The sequence below is a fragment of the Ictidomys tridecemlineatus genome, chromosome 5, assembly GCF_052094955.1.
Source record: "Ictidomys tridecemlineatus isolate mIctTri1 chromosome 5, mIctTri1.hap1, whole genome shotgun sequence".
Lineage (NCBI taxonomy): Eukaryota > Metazoa > Chordata > Mammalia > Rodentia > Sciuridae > Ictidomys > Ictidomys tridecemlineatus.
Window position 1 is genome coordinate 196489832 of NC_135481.1, and position 22665 is coordinate 196512496.

A 22665-nucleotide genomic window follows, 5' to 3' on the forward strand; every position below is an offset into this window, starting at 1 on the left:
AAGGGGATCAGAAAGTGGGGAAAGGGGAGGTACTAGAAAGTTAAATTCTGTTATGTGCATGTATGAACGTCACAATGAGCACCACCATTACACGTAATTAGAATGCACCAATAAAAAGTTTTACAACTTGACCTATGATGTTTATTAAAGATTATACTTGCTGAAAAACAAAATAAGAATAGAAACTTGGTTAGAAAACTTACATACTTTTTCTGAAATCTGAAATTTTTTGATGATACATAAGTTCTCCATTCTTTGAAGACTGAAGGCAGTACTCCACTCCCAAGCATCTAGACCATGTTTCTGCCACAGTGCTCTATTTTAGCAATTTTTAAATACTTCATCTTACAATTTGTGCAGGTTCTCTACCTCCTCATCTGTGAATTTGAGTCTCATATTTTCCTACATAATTATTTTCATATCATAAGATTTGGTTAATGTTTCCACCCATGATCACATTTCCACCCACCCATCTGCCTGCCAACCATCAGTCCTTTTATCCACCTGCCCATCCTCTCACCGTGCACCCAGGTACCCCTCCCCACTTACCATCCCTCTGTTGACGTTCCTTTCCACGTATTCCTTTGCCCACCATCTCTTCACCCCATATCCATCCTCTTACCCTTCCTTCTCATCTGACTTTTACCAACCTAATTGTCTATTTTATGTCCAACCTTTAATCCATCTGCTTATTATTTACCTCTCTCTTCTTTCTCGTGTGAGCACACACACACACACACACACACACACACACATTCCTTCATGTACATCAACATACTTATCCCACTACCTGATCTTCCCTCTGTCTATCCCACCATCCAATCAAACAACTTCCATCAACAGACCTACCCACCTGATCACTAACCCTAGATCCAGTCCAACCCACTTCACCCATTCTTCCATCCACCCACAATCTTTGCATTCACGCACCCAGATAGCCATGCTTTCCTCACCTCTTCCTACTCCTCTGACCAACCTCGTGATGTGTTGTCCCCTGAGGGACACACATCAACACACACATCCATCCTTCCTACACTGACCTCCTCCATCCACCCACCACCCACTCACTATCCACACACCCACCAATCTCAACGTCTCCTCCTCTGTTCACGATAGGCTGTCTCCGTCGGTGGACACACGTCTGCCTACCTTTCTACACACTGCCAGTCCCCCACCTACCTCGCCCATCCCGCAGAATGCACTGAGGATTTATTCTGGGCCTCTTCGTGTTCTACGCCCTAGGTTCTAGACACAGGCCCAGTGGACCTCAGAGCTTCTTAAACATGCAACTTGGCAATTCAACTAGAGGCACGTGGAACAACGCTGAAAGACCCTGACAGGAAATCAGCCCAGGAGACAGGTCTTGGTCCATTGAAAAGCAGGAGAAGCCCGGTGAGGCCAGTGGGCTTTGGCTCTCCCTGGAGCTCACATTCTGAGTCCAGGATTTGGGCATGCAGTCAGAAATCATGCAAAGGTCAGACCGGGGCAGAGTTAGGGCCATGACTCTCCATGAAGGGAGATGAAGGAAGAGCAAGGACCCAGGTGGGCCCCTACCCAGCTTTCTCCAAGAAATAGATGTCAGCAGGGGCCCAAACCATGATTCATCCAAAACTCAAAGACACCCATTTCATGTTCCCTGCTTAAAAAGTGAGACCCATGGGTTGGCCAGGAAATTAGATGAGACAGAATGTGGCAGAACAAACTGAAAGAGTTTTAATTTATTTTCAAGAAAATGAAGAGAAGAAAGAAACCTTAACTGGGGTCCCTGGGAGCCACTGGGAGATTTGTTGACGCTGATTCTTCAGCTTCTGTCTCTACTAATGATTCCTTCATTCCCTGGGACTCAGCATTCTTTACCTCCAAGTCCACAGTCAAACGTTTATACCCTCAGCTTCATCAGAACCTCCCTAATGGCCTCTGGCAAGGACGTTCATGCTCAGCTCCCTCCATCCTCATCTCTGACACGTGCTGGGTGACATTCAGCGGCATCCTCACTTCTCGGGCCCTTATGATTCCAAATGGTAAAACAAAGCAGTGGCACCAGGTGGTCCCTCGGAGCCCTGCCACCTAGGTCTTCCGTGTGTTCCTCTCCCCTGGGCTGAGCTTGGTAGAAGCAGAAGGAGGGCAGCCCTGCCTAGGACATCTTGATGGCTCACCAGAAATTGCATTCCCTTGGGGCTGGGGATGTGGCTCAAGCGGTAGTGCGCTCGCCTGGCGTGCGTGCGGCCCGGGTTCGATCCTCAGCCCCACGTACCAGCAAAGATGTTGTGTCCGCCGAGAACTAAAAAATAAATATTAAAAAATTTAAAAAAAGAAATTGCATTCCCTAGCCTCCTTGAGTGAGCCTGCAGAGTTGGTGGGATGGGTTCCCGCGGGAGCTCTGCTGTCATCTCCTAGATTTTGTGACCATAATAGTTACTCACTGATGATGAGGCTGGCTTTTTCTGACTTCTCTCTGTCACAGAAGAGAGTTTTGAGAACGATGGTCGGCACAATAAGGCAACTCCTAGTGAGGAAAGAAAATGGGAAGCTACAGGTAACTCACTCTCTGAAGAGAGCCTCTGCCCGCCAGCAGCCTGGCTAAGTGGCTGTGGGTGTATAGCTCCAGGTCTCCCGCACCCCCGACCAGAGTCACTGAACCAGAGTTCTGTTCCTTTTGTAGCTTCTCCTCCAACCAAGAGTTTGCATCCCATGTGACAGAGACTCCCAACAAGCCCTGCTCTCCAAGCAACGCGCTGTGACCAGCACCGTCTGGGCACTGTTATCAGCCTGAGCCTTGCCAGCACCCGCCGCCGTGGGGCGTCAAACATGAAAGACCCAAAGAGGAGAGGGAGGATGGTGGGAAGACACTGCGGGAGGGAGCACCGGACACCCAGGCCCTGGGGGCCTTCAGAAAAGAAGAGAAACAGCTAGGAACAGAGAGGCACAAGAGACAGAGAGCAAGAGATGAAAAGAGACATTGTCGCGGGGAGGGAAGGGGCCAGTGGCCAGTGTGTGTGGAACAGAAGGAGGCCATGCACACTCCCAGAGGTTCCCAGATAAGACCTGGGAAGTGGCCTTCACCCCAAGGTCGCCTGGAAAGTGTGAGCCAAGCTCTGCCCCCTCGCCAGCGCAGCCAGGGCTTCAGGATCACAGGAGACCCTCCCCCAGCTCTGGGCTCTCCATGCCCGTCAGCCCCATTTGATGGCCTTGGGAACTTGGTGTTCCTGACAAGAAAGGGGGTGGCTGGCTCTTCTCCAGCTCTCGTCTCCAGGGTAGAGGCCCTGAAGGGACAGGCTGGCGAAACAGTCGGCATTTCCATGTTCTGGAACCATCTCTCCTCAGAATGGCGCCTGGTGGACTTCTGAGAGTCCTGGTGCTCTTCATCCTCTTCGTGACTGTCCAGGGACCTGGCCTCAGTGACCGGTTCTTTCCCAGTAAGTACTGGGCCTCTGTCTTGCCCTGGGCAGAGGGGAGCTGGCTGGGCGGGGGGACCAGGCACAGTCCCTCAGATCTGGGTTGCTTCCTGCATCTTGGCCGTGGCCCTGGGCTGGGAGCGGAGGGAGAGAGATCTGTTCTGTGAGGGCAGGATCCCAGACCTGGGCACTTTGGGGCAGCGGGGGGGGGGGGGGGCATTAATGGATCTGGCAATTATGTGAGGGGCTATAGAAATCTGGGCAGACTAAGGGTCCTTCTCCCACCCCACAAGAAAATTAGATCCTTTTCTCAGGATATCACCTCAATCTTCTCCCCTTTTTTTCCAATGTAGTCCTATGACGTGTCTTTGCATCCCCAAAGGGTTTTGATTTTGGAGTAAGAAGAATATTTGGGAGCCCCTTTCAATGTAAGATACTAATACTCCAGGAATATATAAGTAAAAATAATAATTGCTAGCATTTTCTGAACAATCAGAAAATAGAGATTTCTAAGTAGAGATTTTTTTAAAAAAAGCATTCTGGAGACATACAGAGGGGTTAAATCCTGACAGCCATATAACCTTTATATAGATTCCATGTGCTTCAGTTTCCTGATCTGTAAAATGGGACTAATCATGGAACTGACCTCATAGAGCTGCTATGGAGGTTAAATGAGGTGATACGTTTTAAATATTTAAATGAGCCGGTGGCTTATGGCAAATACTTACCATAACTGTGCCTCCGTTACTCAGATTGGAGCTTTACAGTCTTCTCACTTCTTCCTCACAACTCCCTCAGGCCAAAACCAAAGGAAGAGAGTAGCTTCAGGGAGGGAAAGTGACAGAACAGTGTCAGAATTCAAAGCCCACACTGACCCCAGAGGGCTACCAATCATTGTATAATGTCGCCCCCAGAGGAACTCGCACACCCAGGCTCACAGCAAGGCACAAAAGACCAGACCAGCTTAAACCTGTGCCCGTCGGTGGCAATCCCCCCACACCCCCCCACCCCGGGGCATTTGCAATGTCTGAAGACACTGGGTTGTCACCACAGGGAGGGGTGCCACCCGCATCTAATAAATTGAAGCCAGGGATACTGCTAAATGTCACCTGAGCAGGACGACCCCACTCCCAACAAAGAATTCCCCAGCCCACATGTCACCAGTGGCTGAGAAACTCTGCCTTAGAGGGACTGGGGCAGGAAGTGGGACGAAGGAGCAGGGTGGGAAGGTAGAGATGAGGAGCAGTCAACAGAGGGACGTGTCGGTGGGGCTGGGAGATACCCAGGGGACCCTGAGGAAGAGACTCCTAGTGACAGAATGAGAGCAAAGCTCCCTGTCTGCCCAGAACGGGGTTGGAAGAGGGTGGGCAGTGGCCCTCCAAGGCTCACACTTGTAAATCTGCTTCTCCCCCAGAAAAATGCCCCAGAATCAGAGAGCAATGTGAATTCAGAGAGAGGGACCTGTGCACCAAGGACAGGCAGTGCCCGCACAACCAGAGGTGCTGCGTCTTCAGCTGCGGGAGGAAGTGCCTTGACCTCCAACAAGGTACCTTCAGAGCCGGGACGCTCCACCCACGCCCTGCCCCCCGCCCCCTGGGCTGGGTTGTCCCTGGTTCATGAGGGCTGGTCTCCAGGCAGGACTGCTGGATGTGGGAGGACTGGGACTTAGACTTATTACTGCTCCTAACGTGTTGTATGACATGAATAATGTCCTGATCCTGTCAGTTTCCCCAGACAGATGATGGGTACAGCAGTGAGACTCGGTCAGCCGGCTTCTTGGCTACTTTTCACCCTTATGATTTTCTGAGTCCTCAGATGGTCCTTGTTGTCCTAATATATACCGACGCTGTTTGTTGTTGCAAGTGACAAGAATTTTCTTTCTCCCCCTTCCCTCACCTCCAGTATTGAGCATTGAAGCTAGGGGCACTCCACCACTGAAATACGTTCCCAGCTCCCCCATTCCTTTTCTGAGACAGGGTCTTGCTAAATTGCATAGGTTGACCTCAAACTTGCAATCCTCCCACCTCGGCCTCCTCAGTTGCTGGGATTACAGGAGTGTGTCACCATCCCTGGCTGAATTAAGCAATTTTCTTCCCTGTTTTCGCTTCTGAACGACTACCTCTTGGCCTATATAAATCCAACTTTGTACCAGGAAACCTCCCCTGACTTCTCCAGACCAGAGGGGGTTTCCTTTCCATCTCCCCGGGGCTCCAGAAAAGACTATGAAGGATTCTTTAGTCATTCATTTAGCTAATATTTACCAAGTGCCTCTAAGAGGTATTCTATTTTAGTATCCCTCTAATGAAATGCCTGAGACAGGCTGACTTTATAAATAAAAGAGGTCTATTTAGCTCACAGTCTTGGAGGCTGATTCCAAACATCATGGCACAGGCTCTAACAAGAACCGCATGGCAGGTGGGGGGCACCTGAGCGAGAGAGAGAGAGAGAGAGAGAGAGAGAGAGAGAGAGAGAGAGAGAGAGAGATCACATTACCAACAGAGGCCAAATAGAGACTGAGCTCCCACAGTCCTTTCAAGGTCACATCCTCAATTGACCCAAGGACGTACCACTAGGTCTCACCTCTTATTATCACCACCTCCTGATACCACTATCTTGGGGACCAAGACACCAACAAATGGCCCCCGGGGGCACACACTTAAACCGTGTTCAAAGCACAGCACCCATAATAGGGTCTGACCTGCTCATGGTGGACAGGGAGGGTAGGAGGGGCTTCTCTGGACAGCAGACCTGGAGTTGAGATCCAAATGAAGGGTAATGATTTAGACAAAAAGAGGGTGGGAGGGTTTCCAGGCACAGGGAATGGCACACACAAAGACTCAGAAAAGCACGAAATGAACAAGATCAAGGCTCACAGAGAAAAGATCCTAGGTGTGAAAAGACCCAGCAATTCAGGTCTGGGGGCCGGATTATAGTCTCATCCTGATCTTAAGAGCCATGGAAACGCCCTGAGTAAGGACGGTGACATCCCAGGTTCGTGGGGTGCCTGCAGAGTGTGACAGGGAGAGCGGAGGAGTGGGGCGTGCTAAAGGGACTCGGAGAGAGAACAGGGTGACTTGAACTAGGAGAAGCTGGGTGTAGAGATGTGCTGGAAAGACACTGGGAGGCACATGGGCCAGACGCACGCATGGCGCGCTGCCCAGACGCCTGCAGGTGAGAGCTTTGGAGTCACTCTCTGAGCCCCAGGTTGGACCAGATTTTTTATCTGGAGCAAATCAACAAATTTCCCTTTTTTCTGCCTCAATTTCTTCAGATATCAAAGATTACTTTGAGGATCAAATAAATTGATGCTCCCGAAGTGCTTAGAGCAATGACTGACATCCTGAACATAGGCACACACACAGGAAGAAAGCCACAGGAACATGGAGGCACATGGCAGCCACCCAGCACCTACTGACTTAACTCACTCGTCTTTCTTGACTGGGAACCCCTACGCCGTAGGGACTGTGCCTTGTCGTTGTCCCTTAAAGTGTTAGCACACAGGGCTAAAGTGCCCAAGGACTTCTTGACTCAGTTAAGGGCAGGAGGCATTTGGTCCCACCCCCAACATTCCATAAAGTTCTAAACTGTGCCAGCCACCTGCTAGTCATTGGAATTCCAAGATGCAATCAGACTCAATCCCTGTTCAGTCCAGAAACTTACGTCTCAGGAATGAGCCTGAAGATACAAACAGATGATAGATGTACACACAAGATTCAGAAACAGGGTGAAGAGATGCTGGCCGGGTTCAGGCACCTGGGATCCAGAATGGAGTCAGGAGGGACCCTAGTGTGCTGAGTGAGGCCGAAGCATGTAGATCAAGGGGGCCTGAGGCAGGGGGAGAGGCCTGAGCCAGGAGTGGGAGCCAGAGAATGAAGGGCCTTGTGGGTGACGAGAAGAATTGGTCATGAAGTCAAGGTAGGTCTTACTTTGGCTTGGACTTCAGATCCCTCAGTTCCTTCTCCCTGGCATGAAGGATTGGTTGGAGGGGCTAAGACTGGAGGCAGGGATAGCCTCCACTAGAGGATAGCTCAGTAGCCCCGAGGTGAGATTCTGGGGCTTAAGTTCAAGGTACTGGTGAGAAGTGAGCTATTAGGTGGTAGAAACAAACAAGACTTAATGGCTCAGCTGTGAAGATTTGCCTTCATTGAATTCATAGTTTGGTGGGGACCTGAATTCTTGGCTAGGGTTGCTAAAACTAGGTAGCATGAGTGGATGGCCTAGCCAACAGTACTGCCTTACAGTTCTGCAGATTTGAAGGCCAAAGCCAAGGTATCAGCAGGGTCGATTCCTTCTCAGGATTGTGGGGGAGAATTCTGTCCCATGCCTCTATTTTTCTGGCCATCTTTGGTGTCCCTTGGTCACATTATTCTGATCTCTACTTCATGTTCCGGTGGTCTTCTTCCTGTGCATGTGCCTGTGTCCAGATCTACCCCTTTTTATAAGGATGCCGATCATATGGAGTAGGGTCCACCCTACTCCAATCTGACATCCTCTTAACTGATTACGTCTGCAACAATCCTGTCTCCAGGGACTCGGGCACCTGTTCTGGGATCTCTTGGCAAATGCATGTCATATGTCCCCAGAGCCGGCTCCCACAGTGGGTTAGGGAAAAGGAGCAGTTCCAGGGTCATCCGGGGTGGTTGCGAAGGAGAACACGGCAGCTGTTTTGTTCCAAGCTGAGCTGCTGAGTTCTCAACTCCGAGGTCTCTCTGCAGACATATGCACTCTGCCAAAAGAAAGCGGGCCCTGCATGGCTCTGTTCCGCCGCTGGTGGTACAGTAAGAACAATAACACCTGCTATGGCTTCGTGTATGGCGGCTGCCAAGGAAACAACAACAACTTCCAGACCAAGAGCATCTGCCAAAATGCCTGCCAACAAAAAACGTGAGTCCTGGGGCCCCCCGTTTCCCCTTGTCACCGGAGCCACACTGGGAGGTCTGGATGTTGATTGATCCGTCCCAAGGGAGCTGTGTCCTTGGCAGACCAGTGCCAACAGAACCCGCTCCAACCAGGAGAGAGGACTGCACCTTGCAGAGGAGAGTTAGGGCTTCCCAGGAACTGAGGGTGGGAGGCACAGGAGGTGAATCAATGCCAGCAAGCGTCAGGGGATTCCGGCAGCCTGAAGGAAGGAAGGAGGTGGTGCAATCTCAGAAACCAACTAGAAAGGCCACAGAGCACCCACCTGGCTCCGGTCACGCTGACCAGCCCGTCGTACCTTGCCATGGGTTTTCTCATCAGAGAGAGGTCTTTGCCTCAATCCAATCTCATTCCTTGTTCCTTGAAAGACACTGACAGCTCCCAGTGCAAGCCCAGAGTGAATCTCCTCCTGTAGAAAGGTGCTAAACGCAACCTCAAGTTCAAAGCCAGCTACGTTTTCTACCTCAACAGGCTTGGTTTCCTGAATGGATAAAGATACATGGGGACAACCGCCAGGATTTGGCTCCAGCTCCAGGCTCTGTGCACCTGAGATGCTCCAGGTTGACCCCCACTGTTCCCCGCTTGGCTCAGCTCAGCCCCCCAACTGTTCTCCTCAGCTCAGGGCTGCAAGGCCTTAGAGCTTCCCAACTGTGAACCCCAGGATCTGCCTCCTCCCTCTTCCTCTGTAGCCACCTGTTTTTATGCATGATACCTTCCTCGTGGATTCCATCTCTGCCTCACCCCCATCATCTCTAACTTCCAGAAATCCCTGTTTGCCCCTGTGCAGCTCCCAATTTTTTTTTTTTTTTCAATAAAGTGCTTGGTTTCATCCTGTGCCTCTGAGGTGGAGTGATTCATCTGTCTGGTACATTACACTTTGCAGACAATAAGAGATGGTTGAAGCTTCCAGTGACCGCATCTGAGAAGTGAGGACAATGAGAACCTGAGAGTCGAGGGCTCCAGGGATATTGTTATCCTCGGACATTGCCTTAACTTGAATGCCCCAGAAACTGACCTTGGGACAAGGGCAGGGTGCACACATCTGATCTAGGAGATGTCCCAAGCACAAGGTGGGAAGGAGAGGAGTCGATCATGCGTTGGTTGCCACTGAGGGAAACAGTAACTCAGTCCCGCCAGGTGCCTTCCCAGGAATCCTGTGAACCACACAGAACATTCCTCCAAAGTTTCATCTGTCACTAGTGCTGGGGAAGCCGAGGTGCTGATCCACGGACTCCCACTGGATTCCTGGGGCATCAATTCTCTCACCCTACCCGGGAGCTCCACATGCAGCAAAGAAGCTCCTGAGGAAACCGAGAAAACCCTGAGGAGAGAAGCAGGAACTCTGACACTTTGAAGTGGGTGGCCCCGGGTGTTATTTGGCCACAAGCGGGAACACCACACCAATACACACGACACCGTGGATGAGCCCGGAATGACAGTTTGTGTAAAGTATCCAGAACAGGTTAATCTATAGACATAGGAAGAGCTGCCGGGGGTTGGAATAGGCAGGGAGGGGGGACAACTAAGGAGTGACTGCTCACAGGTCCAGGGTTTTAACTTAAAGTGACAAAAATGGGGATTAATGGAGGGAATGGTTACACAACTTTGTGAATGTGCTAAAAAAAAAAAAAAGCCACTGGATTCTTCCTCACGTCATGGTCGATTTTACATGATGTGAATTCTACCTCGATTTAAAAAATAGATTAAGACAAAATGTTCTCTGGGACCGACTGTCTCTGGAAGCTGCAGGTGACACTGAAGGTCAGCCCAGGGCGTGTGGATGGAGCAAGGCCTTCCCCTCTGCAGTGCCTGCTCCTGCTCTCTCCTGATGCTTCAAGACTTAGATCAATGGGACAGTTCAGGAACTCGCAGTGGGACATTCTGCGGCCCCGCTGCTGCGCTGGTTTTCTGAAGGTACAACTGCAGGGTTTCCTTGAATCTCTTACTCTAATTTTCATCAAACATTAGAAAGTCTCTGGGAGCTCTGGTCTTCTTTTCTGCTTTCAAAATCGCGTGACCTGGACAGACTTTCTCTGTGGACTCAGTTCAACTTGGAATTCCTCTTTCCTCCCCACACTTACTCACAGCAATATCTTTGCTCCTTGGCAACAGCTGGAGAAAAGGGGTAAGCGGGCACAGCTGCAGACACCAGTAATCCCAGCAACGTGGGAGATGGCAGGTGTGTGAGCGGGTGGGGAGGCTGAGGCAGGAGGATCCCAAGTTCTAGGCCAAATTGGCAATTAAGCAAGATCCTCCCTCAAAATAAAAAATGACAAGGGCTGGGGATGTAGCTCAGTGGTTAAGCACCCTGGGTTTACTCCCCCAGGACTGCAAAGAAAAGAAAATGGACCCAAGAAAACAGAGAGGGGGAAAGAAGAGAAGTGACCGGACAGTGAAAGAGAGTTGTTGAAAAGGAGTGGGGGGGGGGGGAACAGGAGCAAGGAAAAAAACACAGAGACACAGAGACGAAAAAGAGAAACCGTGAGAAAAATAAAGCACCAATAGAGGTACCGGGAGAAGAGCAAAATCAGAAAGATGAGCCTCCACATTGCCCCTGAGAAAAGGAAGGTTCTGGAGCTGTCCACGCCTTCTGCTGGGGGCATCTGGAATGCCCAGCGGGAGTGACCCTCCCCCTGGTGGAGAGAGCCTGGGACCGCGAGGCCTGGGGGAGGGCGTGCGGCTGGCTGGCCTCCAGGCTTGTTTCTTGGAGTGTTGGGCTGTGCTGGGCGGCCACCGCTCAGAGGCAGTGCAGAGAGCAGCTACCTAGCTTGGGTGACATCGGCCAGCACTTCCTAAAATGGGACTCTTGGGACTTCTACTATTCCTGGTACCGGTCATCCTCCTGGGGGGTGTCCAGGAACCTGGGCTGGTTGAGGGGTTATTTTTCAGTAAGTATTGGGGACACAGTCCCTCTAAGGTACAGAGAGAATTTGAGGGGGACAAAGGACAAAGAAGAGCATCACAGAGGAGGAATGCTCTCCCCACTTCAGCCTGGACCCTGGGCGGGACAGAGGGGCGGTATTTGGAGTCCTTATCTCAGTCCCCTTCCTAGGGGGAACCCGTCTGTAGCAGCTCCCCACCCCACCCCCACGGCATCCCGAGGGGTTATCCAGGTAGGTGCCTGGACCCCCCATAAAGTGCACTTGAGGAACTAGATAGCCAGAGGGACGTTCCCCCAGGACACCACACTCCCTAGCAGCACTGCACTGACTTCCAAACTTCTCCACTGAAGCCCCAAATAAGTTTCCCCACTCCCCCACCCACACCCACAAAGGATCCTTGCCTTTGTGGTAAAGAATCATCTCCCAAAGCCCCTTGCAATATTGAAATACAAAGATTCCAGGATTCGTAGCTAAATGTACTGAGCACTGGAAAAGCAGCGGTTGGCAGTGAGTTCTCAGGAGCCACATGCTACAGGTTCCAGTCCTGACTGCACTCCTTAATAGTCGTGTGACCCTGGATGAGTTTACATAGCCTCCCTATACTTCAGATTCCTGCTTATTAGATGTGAGTATTAATAGTACTTACCGAGGAATTTGGAATGAGGATTAAAGAGAAAAGTTCAGGAGCATAGTAAGTACCTCATCAATACATTATTATATGGTCCCAGGCAGCTGGACGATGACTTTTCAAACTTTGTTGCATCCGTCTTTGGAATGACCCTCTAGGCAATTGAGGAAAGGAAGGTTCAGACAGGGTGCCTGCCTTAGGAAAGGCTGTACAGAATGGTGAAGCCCAGCCACCAGATGCTCAAGTGCAGATCTCAATTAGCAGGAGCTACAGCGCCCCCTAGGGGAACCTCCAAGTACAACAAAGCCAAGTGCCTAGAGGAGCATGTTCTCCTCCCAGGAACCTTGTACAGGTGGTGGGAGAAGGGCTGGGAATGGGCTTAGGGATTAGGTGATGAGTCACGGGGTCGGGGATGTGGCTAGTGTTTCGAGAATCCTGAGCCCCCTGAGAGTTACTGTCCTCCTGGGGCAGGAGAAGGGAATCAAGCTTCCCCAACTCTGCAGAGGTGCCCTGCGCCTGGGAAGGGGGAGAGACACCCACTTCCAGGCCTCAAGGAAGCATATCTTCTCCTCTCCAGAGTCGTGTCCCAAAGTCAGAGTAAAGTGTGAAATCGAAGAAAGAAACCTATGCACGAGGCACAGGCAGTGCCCAAATAATATGAAGTGTTGCATGTTCAGCTGCGGAAAGAAGTGTCTAGACATGAGAAAAGGTACCTACGATCCCCTGAATGAATGCAGCCCTCCTTCCCCGCCTCCCTCACTGGCACTGTCCAGCCCCCTTCCTGGGTCCCTGAGGGCCGGAGCCTGAAAAGCCCTGATGCATCTTCTCCTTGACACAAGTCCCATCAGTGCCGGACGCGGGAGACCCGGACCACATCCTGCCCCTATTTCGTAGGTGATGTGAGCAATGTGGTTCTCCCTTTCTGGACCTCAGTTTCCTTTTCCATAAGTTACTTATGGGTATTGAACCACATGGTCTCTGGGCTCCTGTTGGTGATCTTCTGAAATGCCAAGTAGCCACCAAGGTCCGGTCAGATGCCAACGTCGCCTCAGTTTATTTGGTCACCATAAGAGACAGGTGGATGGCTGGTATTTCCTGGCATTTGTCCCCGGGCCTCTCTGTCTACATCAATCCAGGAAGGTTTCCGTGACCATCTTTGACCTCCTACACTCTTTCCTCCTGCCCCGTATCACTGGGCTCTAAAGAAGACCATCAAACACTATGCATTCATTTATTCATTCAACAAAGATTTGAGAGGACCTCTGTCACCCATGATGGGCTGCACTTGCTTGTTGTGGCCGGGGTGGGCAGGAAAGATTTTTCTATGACTGGGATTCATGGATTCATGTAAAGATGGGTGGTATGCAGGCAAAAATTGGAGGGAAGTTTCTGGGCACAGGTAACAGCACATGCAAAGGCCCTGTGTTAGGAAGCATCATGCTCAGGCCTTGAAAAGTCAGAGAGCGAAGGAAGCCTGAGAGGATAAGAGATGAGACAGAGGGTGCTGGGCTAGCAAGGAGCACAGGGGTCTGGTCTTGATCCTAGGAGGGGGGGATTGTCTACATCTGAATCCCTTATCATTTACCTGGCTTCACTTTTGTTATCTTTATAGTGAGAGCAGTAAGAGGGATAGCTGCATAATATTAAATGTTAACATAGATTAAATGCTAAGAATATGACTGATGTTTTAATAAGTGCTAAAATGGTTTTGATGTGGTCTAGACTGGAAGTGCCAAAGGACTGTATTTGTACCTCAGAGCACAATGGACAAAACAATTGCTTATTAATCCTTATTCTTTATAGGCTGGGCATGGCGGCACATGCCTGTGCTCCCAGTTGCAGGAGGATTGTGAGTTCAAACCCAGCTCAGCAATTTATCGAGGCACTGAGCAACTCAGTGAGACCCTGTCTCTAAATAAAATACAAAATTGGGTTGGGGATGTGGCTCAGTGGCCAAGTGCCCCTGAGTTCAATTCCCATTACCCCCCCAAAAAAAATAAAAGCTTCTTTATATTCAGGATACATTTGTTTAGACTGTGAATACTCCTGAAACATTCTCTCTGTGCCAAATCTGCTAGAAGGGCTGTACCGAGCTGGCATAAGACACAGTACCCACTCTAGAAAACCTTACATTTTCATAGAGGAGCCAGAAAATGTGAATAAACAATTACACTGAAGTGATCAATGTGTGTCACAAAAGTGATAAATATGCAAGATTTAGAAGCAATAAAATAAAAAGCAAGGAATAAAGAATGAATTGAGGAAGAGCGTCACAAAGATCTGATGCCTGGGAGGGTTTGGAAGGATAACTAGGAGTGCGTCTAGTTGGTGAGAGGGGTCGGATATTTGGGCAGGGCAAAGGCAGAGGTGGATAAGACCATGCTGTTCTTAGAGCAGGAAGTTAGAAGGGGTGAGTGTGAGGGGCAGCAATGAGATAAAGCCAGAAAGAGGGTCTGAGAGAGACTTCTTTTTTGGGGGGTGGGGTACAGAGGATTAAACCTAAGGCTGATGCCGGCAAGGCAGGCCCTCTGCCCCTCGGCTGTATCCCAGCCCAGGAAATGGGTTCTGGAGTCCTTCTGGGCAGAACTTTGCCCCCATCCTGTGGATCAGTTCTCTGGAAACCAGTGTGGAGTAGATGGGAGAAATGTGCAGATCAGTCAGCAGCCTTTCAGGACAGTCCTGGGAAAAGATACTGGTGCTCGAGTTAATAAAATGGTAGAAAGGGAGAGAAAGGGACGCTATTTACTCTCAAAACCCCGGAGCTCTTCGTTGCTCCGATGTGGAGGAGGCACAGCAGAAGGATCCGTGTGGCCTTGTCACATCTGCTCCTACCACAGCCCTGTAAGATGAGCAGGGTGGCGTTTTATATTCTCATGTTCTGTTATCACTGTTTTATTGGTTCTTTTTGGTGACCCATGACGGTAGAATCCATGTGATATAACTATACGAGCAAGGAACATGTCCTGTCCTAGTTCAGACCCCAGTGCCTCCCCTCTCCTTCCCCACCTTGTTCCCCTCCCTCCACTGATCTCTCGGCCTCTACCCACAGTATCCTTTTAAACTGATTTCTGTGGACATCCAGGAAGCCAAGAACCAGAGAGGTTAAAGCAAGTGGCCAAGGTTTACACTGAATTGGGAGCCAAGTCCGAGATAAATATGCCTCACAGTAGGGACAGAGAGAGCAGTGGCCGGAGGAGGCGGGGAGGTGGACCTGCCAGGAGACCAGCATCCCCACTGCTCTGCTCGGTGATCTCCCCGCAGACATCTGCAGCATGCCCAAGGAGGTGGGGCCCTGCATGGCCTACCTCCCGCGCTGGTGGTATAATGAAGAGACCCAGCTCTGCTCCAGGTTCATCTACGGTGGTTGCCAAGGGAACAACAACAACTTCCAAAGTGAGGCTATCTGCATGGTCGTCTGCCAAAAAAGCTGTAAGTCCTGGGGGTGGGGGTGGGGGGCGTCTCAGACTCCCACGCTCCACCGAGCACCTGAGAGATGTGGGTGCTGGTCCTTTCCCAGGCGGCCGCAGGCCCAGGGCTGACAGAACCAGGGCCAATCAGGAGATAAGGGCACGTCTTGTGGGAGGGTAAGTAAAAAGGAGATTTGAGAAAAAGAGGTTAGGAAGGAAGCCTGTAGGCAAAGGGAGTCGCCTGATGAGGTGGGAAAGGGGGCGGAGACAGACAGACGGAGTCAGAAGGCCACCGAGCACTGGGCGTCATTCCTGACCCCGTCATGGCAGGGCCACTTCTCATCAAACCCTTCACAACTTCTCTTCCTTCGATAGATGATTAAAGGCCACGGCAGCCTGAGGTCCTTGCTTGTCCACAGGAGGAGGAGGAGCTGAAGCCACGTGGGCCTGACCCAGGCTTCACACTGGCTTCCACTGTCACCTGCAGCCACTCCGGTGTCGGCTGCCCCAAACACTGACCCCCAGGACTTGCTCACTCCCTTTTCTCTCCTCGGCTTCTCTCCAAACACGGTGGCCTTCACCCTTTGGGCCTCCCTCAGTGTGAAATCTCTTCAACCTTCAGGATCCCCATTTATCCCTACGAAGCCTCCAGTTTCCCCTATTAAAGTGTCTGAGAGCCCGTAGCCTGGTCTGAAGGATTCCCTTGCAACCTGCAGGTCTTCGCGTAGACTCATCTCTCCCTATACGCAGTTTTCAGAGAACTAGAGGCTTTGGGGGTTTTCCCAGTAACATCAAAAGGAGAGAAGAGAATGAAAATCTGAAAAACTGAGAGCTCTGTGACACTGTTACCTGGTAAAATGGCCCTAAGATGCTTAAGCAGAGAGCCTGAGAAGATCTGGGTTTTATATGATCTAAAACTGATAAACGAGGAGTCCTTAAAAAGCCAAATATAAGTGAAATGAAAAGAGGGTATTATTCACAGGGAAAAGGAACTCACAAGCAACTGCGAATTTTAAAAATACCACAAATGGCACAGAATCCATCGAAATCAATGATCTATTGATGTTTTACCTTCCTGGCATCAATTTCTTTAACAAAACCCAATTTCTAGAGAGAGCATGGAAAGATAAGTCTGTCTTTCATTCAACATGACTGATCAAACATGGATATATTTTTATTTGGATGATAGTTGGGATGCATAGACCCTGTGCTTGGCTAAGCCACCCTTAATATTTGTAGTTCTCTTTACAGGCTTGGGTACTAAAAACACAAGAATTTTTTAAAAATTCTTGTTTGTGTAATCCCATCAAAAAAAGAAAATATTCATGGGCTGGGGTTGTGGCTCAGCTGTAGTACATTCGCCTAGCACGTGTGAGGCCCTGGTTCCATCCTCAGCACCACATAAAAATAAATAAATAAAATAAAGTTATTGTGTGCAACTACAATTAAAAAATAAATATTTAAAAAAATTAAAGAAAATATTCATGATAGAATACCGAATTAGCAAGGATGCTCTTACCACTAAAGAACTTCTCAACAGCCTTCCATAAAAGCTGTTTTTTGTTTTTTTTTCTATTTGTAATTTTTTTGTACCTGATATTTGGGAGAATTTTCCAGAGACTTGTTTTTCTGGCTCAATTCATATCAAAATTTGCTTCTCCTCCACAACTCACAGCCTTCTAGGGCCAGGTACATTCATACCAGGATGCCACCTCAAAGTCGCGGGACATAGTGTCGTGACCTCAAGGGGAATTGACACAGGGAACAAGGGGAGTTCTCTGCAGCCATTCCAACACCACCTGGCCAGGAGAAGTGTGGCACGAATCAGAGTGGGGGAGGTAAGGCAGCCTGGCTGGTGGCGGCCAGAATGATGTCACCAATCATTTGACAATGTCAATGTGTAGCCACCCTCGGGATCTTAGAAGAGGCTTGCTCAAGTGAGGAACCCCAAGGCTTGAGCTCCGTCCATCTCGCGGCCATCTGTCTCTAAAAGGGCTCAAGGACTTCTTTTCTGCGGCTTCAGTAAAGGGGACGGTTTCACAGTGTGATGCAGAAGCGCTACCACAGTCAATGATTAACGATTTCTGAAAATGCCATTAGGAAAAATCACACGAGAGCCACTTAGGAGAGGGAAGGGTTAAGATGTAGAGCCCTCAGATCTGCTAAATCGCTGTCCCGAGAGGCGGGCCCAGACGGGGTGGGGTGGAGGAACACATTTCCCACCTGTGTGGCAGGCGGTGGGCTGGTGATGTTAAAGGGGACTCAGAAGTTCAAAACCTGTGACAGCAGAGGAATTCTGCCAAATCTGATAAGCACCTGAGCACCCTCCAGTCCCCGATCGGAGTTGACACACATGAATGACTAGAATAAACTGCTCTGTCCCAGGAGCCTGTGAACCAAGGAGGCCCTTGGAAATGGCCAGAGCGTCTGGGGGCTGATGGTATCTGCTCACCTGTTCTGCTCGGGGTGAACTCCGAGCACCTGTTGAAAGGGACGCCTCAGTGGAGCCAGAGGGCCCGGTTCTCAGTGCTGAGTGTTGGGGTGTCACTTTTCCCTATAGACCCCAGAGTCATGTCAGGTAGACCCTGTAGGTGTTCCCAAAGTACAGTGCAGACCCAGGCCCCGCAGCTTCCTCTTCTCCCTCTCTCCTCAGAGCTGCCTCCAAAATCAGAAATGCCCAGGGGGAGCCCAGATGGAGGTCCAAGGCATCCTGGGCTGAGAGGCCTGGAGAGTTCCACCAGCCCCAGGGCAATTTCTCATGGGGAACAGACTTGGCCATGACCACACAGAACATTGGTGGCAAAACGGGAACTAAAATCCGGGTCTGAAGCATGGCCAGGTGTTGCCAGTTCCCGCCACCAGAATCTGGAAACCAGGGCTGTTTGTCATCTGGCTTTTTAATATTCAGCATCTGCATCTCATTCCTGCAGTTGAAGGATTCCCGAAGGGGGGAGTATTTCAGTACAGAGCTGAAAGGGCCAGGCCTCCGTCGGGCTCCAGTAAGGGACACGGAACCCACACTAGCATTCCAAACAGGGAGGAGTCAACACTGAGAACTGGTTGTAGGAGTCCTGGGAGGGTGAAAGGGAAAAAGAGAAGCTGAGTCACCCATCACTCCTAGATTTAGAAGAATACAAGATTGTTATTGGGAGAAGCTAAGAGTTGATAGAAGGGACCCAGATGCAGCTGGCTGACACCTCTGGTGAGGACACAGAGGCAGCAGCTATGTGGCTGGACCCTGTTTCCTCTCCTGTGCTGCACCTGGTGTTCAGACCTCTGAGGGCTGAATGGTACTTGGCCCACTGGGTGGGGAGGCGCAGTTAGCTGGTACTAGTACCTTTGGTGGGGGTAGAGGGAGGATTTGAGTCCAACTGATTTGGAGAGTGCCAGAAGGATCCAGAGACTGTAGGTGTAACAGTTTCTGCTGCTGGATAGAAATGGGTAGGAGCCAGAAACCAGATAGATGAAAGCCCGCTGTCCCCTTATTTCACCTATCACTGTCCTCTCAGTGGTTTCCATTCTGAGTCCAGCTTGAAGCCAACTAGGAAAAGATAAGGAGAAACCCAGTGGGCTGAGTTCCGCTCCCAGCATCACGAAAAAGAATACGGAAGGTTGAGCTTGGAGCTGAGGTCAGTAGATAAGTCACCAGCATGTTCACTTTCCCAGCCTCCCTTGCAGCTAGGAAGTGGGCACTGGACTTAGGCTGTCAATCAGACACACCTGAGTCAGACAGTAAATTGAAAGCTAATAAGGAAAAAAGGCAGAGATGATGGAGAATTCATTGTGATGGCAGCAACTACAGCAGACGGTCTTCTGTTTCCAGGCAGCAGCCGTAGCAGACGTGATGGTGATGGCGTCAATGGTACAAGATGGGTAGCTAGTGCCCAGTGTCCTGTTGACTGTGGCCCTGGCCACACAGCCTTCCTCATTTCCACCCATTCTCCTAATCTTTTTCAGTCTTGCAGGTGATTCTGTAAGTCACCCCACTTTTTGTGTGTGTGCCACCAAAGCAAAAAATAAACATTTGATTAAAATATCAGACTTTTATGGAAAAAATAAAATAAAATAAAATATCAGACTCAAGCATGCACAGGGTTAGGACATCTTATGACAGAAAAATATCACTTCCACAGTAAAATGCGTATCGCTATGTGGGTACCACCCCACTTGCACTTTTACACAGGAGTTTTAATCCAATTGCCGAGTATTCCCAGGCACTGGTTAGCATTAATTTTGGATCTCTTATAAGACCTGAAACCTATCAGAGGCCATCGCTGTACCAGCCAGCCCAGCTTGCTCCTCAGCAGATTTTAACATTTTTCTGTTGGAGGCAATCACTGGGTGTTGAGATTATCACCGTCTGGCGACAAATGGACCCTTACTTTTCCAAAAGAATTCTAAGGCACAGTGAGGCGAACCTAGGAGGAGGTAGACTTCCTTTTAGTGCCTGAAGCACAATTTCACAAAATAATTTTGTCAAGATATCCTGTAAACCACTCCAAAGCTGCTGTCCTCTCTTCAATTTCAACAGGAGGGAAACGGGATAAAACCCCCCGTTTTCCCACCACTTTCCAGCAGCGGCTCCCCCATCAGATTTCCGTCTCCTTTATGTGACTGAGAAGGTTCCTCTTGCTCCGTCTGGTAGACACTATTTTTCCCACTGTTCACACAGCTGTTGCAGCAGAGCCCTGATCTCCTTTCCCCAAGAAATGCTCTCTTTCCTGATGTCGTGGCCACTGACACACAGCGGGGGGACTGCCCGCTGCAGTCCCCGTAGGAGACAGTGCTGGCCTTGATACTTGAGCCGTCCACACACTTGGGCCATGGCGACAGGCTCCCTAGACGAAGTGCCAGACACACGTTAAGTCTCGTCACATGTCGGAACACTTGCTTAAGATTTTACCCTCACATCTGAACGATCCTCACTCTGAATTTTTTTTTTTGACAAAACCAGTGAAGCCCAGATGCACTTGTTCTGGCGGTGAAGCCGACGTGCATTTCTACTTACATCTGTCACAAAGTCCTGAGCCGGCTTCAGGGGGTCCGAGCTATCTGCCGCTTTCACTAAGTCCTTCCTGTTTTTAACCAGAAATAAGCCAAGATTTTCTCTTCTTTTGAAATCTTCCAACCTCATCCAACTTTGTGATGTCACCCTGTATCTGAATAGCGAGGCCAGGAGAGTCGCTGGCTTTGGTGAAAAGCCTTTCACGTTTCCACCGACCCATCAAACTCTTCCAGACCGCGTCGGCAGATAAGCCACATCAAGATCGCAGATGAGATGAATCAGAAGGTTTACGTGGTCACCTGTAAGGATTTCCTTCAGTTCCACCCCAATCCTCCCTCCTGTATCCCACCCAAGCCTTTAGCATTTTCTGTGATGGCCTCCAGTGTCTCTGGATCATGGTCACTAGGGCTGTCTACAATTCTGCCCTAAAACCTGAAATAGCTTAAAATTCAAAGAGATTCTTTTACTCTCTGTTTGGCCTTTCCAACAAATCTAACTTTCTTATTTTTAAATCTGCACAGCCATTAAAGAAATCAAATAAGGTCTCATCAAAACCTAGAATCAGAGAATTTATAGTGAGATCTCTGCATCTTTCTGCCAGTCGGCTGGGAACTCTACCTCGGCAAGTCCTCCATCCGTGACGATATCCATATGTAGTGTGGTGATTTCGAAATTTTCTTCAGGAGGCTGTCAGATTCTTCAATCCTTCCGTGAAAGGGACTGGAGTTCTGGAGACTGTAACTTCATTGTAAAGAGATGCCACTTCAGAAGGCACAGCCTACTCCAACTGCAGCACAGGACCGGGCTGTGCCTAGGACGTGGGTGCCTGGACATCTGGAGAGAAAGTCACCATGCACACACCGGCCCGCGCCTCACCGCCACATGCCAAAATAACCCAATTTTTAAAAATAAATTTATGTTTAAAATAACCAGAGTTACATTTGTGTGGAGAAACCCTGTCTACTATGGGGGGAATGGCACCTGCCACCTGAAGGGACTCAGGCTAGAAATCCCAGTGACATGGAACTTGTCATTTCTTGTATCAGAAAGAAAAAAAGATGGATTGACGTACGGATAGAGAGGTACGGATGGATAAACAAATAATAAAGAAATTGCAATAGAGGGTTCCCATGGTCACCCGCTGGGAGATCTTGAGCAGAAGTGGACCTTCATGGTCGTCTCCAATCAGGGCAAGGAGGTCAGGTGTTGGACCGGTTGTTGGATATTGGTGATATTGGATATTGGGAACTGACCCAGGTCAATTCTCACAGAGAGACTCAGTTGTGAGCCTTCAGGAACCAATGGTCCCAGCAACTCGGGGAGTGAGCACCTCAGTCCTGAAGGGGAATCCGAGTGGTGACCCCTGGGCCCCCTGACATGACACACTAGGTGTGAGGTCTTGTGGGCATTGGATCTGGGAGTTCTGAACCCTATCCAGCTTCTGACTTCTTCTCTGGGGGGGTTCACAAATTTTGGAGAAAATGGGAGCTAAATGTGAAACAAAGTCCTACTGTGAAACATATGGGCAAGATTTTTTTTATTAAAATGGAGTTTATCACATGGCTTAGCTCTCAGCTCCCACCCTACATCTGAATTTCGAAACGACACATTTGGACATCAGTGCTCATGAGGAAAGCGCGATGGCCTGCCTTCAAAGTAGGTGACAACTTGACAGGTGCAGTGGCGCACACCTGTAATCCCAGCGGCTTGAGAGGCTGAGGCAGGAGGATCATGAGTTCAAAGCCAGCCTCAGCAAAAGCAAGGCACTAAGCAACTCAGTGAGACCCTTCTCTAAATAAAATACAAAAAAGGGCTGGGGGTGTGGCTCAGTGGTTAAGTGTCCTAGGTTCAATCCCTGGTGCCAAAAAAAAAAAAAAAAAAGGTGACAATTCAAATGCATATATAAACTCATCATCCAAATGGGACATTTCTGAGAGCCTGAGAAGGTACTGTTTAAAATGGCACCGAACCAGTGGGTTCAAGACAGACGATCCAAGGAAAATAGGCTGTGCAGTAGCCCTGGTTATTGTTAGCTAACTTGCTCACGCAATTTTGAACTGTGGGAAAATGAGAGCAGCAGTTCTCAGGTGGGTGGCAAGCAGCCCGAGCAAGTGCTGAGTACCAATGCTCACCTTAAAGTCACAACTCTCTGTTACACACATGCACAGTGTGCATGTGGGTAAATGCATACTTACACATGTGTGTACATATTGCACCTCCAGAAAGTAATGGAACTACTTGTATTTGAGGAAGAGGCTCCTTACAGGATAAATGTATTCTAGATACTTATCCACGGGAAGGGCTTCCAGTTATGGTGACCTAAAAATGCCAGGTAGTTCCTCACAACAGAAATCAAGAATAAAACTGAATAAAAGCATCAAAAACAAATCAAGGCACTGGAAATTTACCAAAGTAAAACAGTAAATTATGA

General features: G+C 49.6%; 2 protein-coding genes and 1 long non-coding RNA gene across 8 annotated transcripts; 2 read left to right on the forward strand and 1 right to left on the reverse strand.

Annotated features, from left to right (window-relative positions):
- Positions 1-1690: 1690 nt before the first annotated feature.
- Positions 1691-12417, reverse strand: LOC120886479 (uncharacterized). Of its 6 annotated transcripts, none has more exons than XR_013439885.1 (6): positions 9328-11517; positions 8611-9231; positions 7056-8514; positions 4124-5821; positions 2424-3529; positions 1691-2281 (listed from the first exon to the last, which is right to left on the reverse strand). It is a non-coding gene; the product is annotated as an uncharacterized LOC120886479 (long non-coding RNA). The 6 variants fall into 6 exon arrangements; XR_013439888.1 differs by lacking the exon at positions 9328-11517 and having other exon boundaries at positions 4124-4217; positions 5752-5821; positions 8611-8785; XR_013439889.1 differs by lacking the exon at positions 9328-11517 and having other exon boundaries at positions 4124-4217; positions 4785-5821; positions 8611-8785.
- On the forward strand, positions 3282-9141 carry Eppin (epididymal peptidase inhibitor). Its single transcript, XM_013358594.3, has 4 exons — positions 3282-3416; positions 4810-4941; positions 8111-8279; positions 8784-9141. Exons 1-4 carry the CDS (start codon positions 3326-3328, stop codon positions 8803-8805), a joined length of 414 nt encoding a protein of 137 aa, XP_013214048.3. The 5' UTR covers positions 3282-3325; the 3' UTR covers positions 8806-9141.
- On the forward strand, positions 11107-21163 carry LOC144364758 (WAP four-disulfide core domain protein 6A-like). Its single transcript, XM_078052072.1, has 4 exons — positions 11107-11200; positions 12400-12531; positions 15084-15251; positions 20756-21163. The coding sequence occupies exons 1-4, from the start codon at positions 11110-11112 to the stop codon at positions 20773-20775; spliced, it is 411 nt and encodes a 136-aa protein (XP_077908198.1). The 5' UTR covers positions 11107-11109; the 3' UTR covers positions 20776-21163.
- The last annotated feature ends 1502 nt before the right edge of the window (positions 21164-22665 follow it).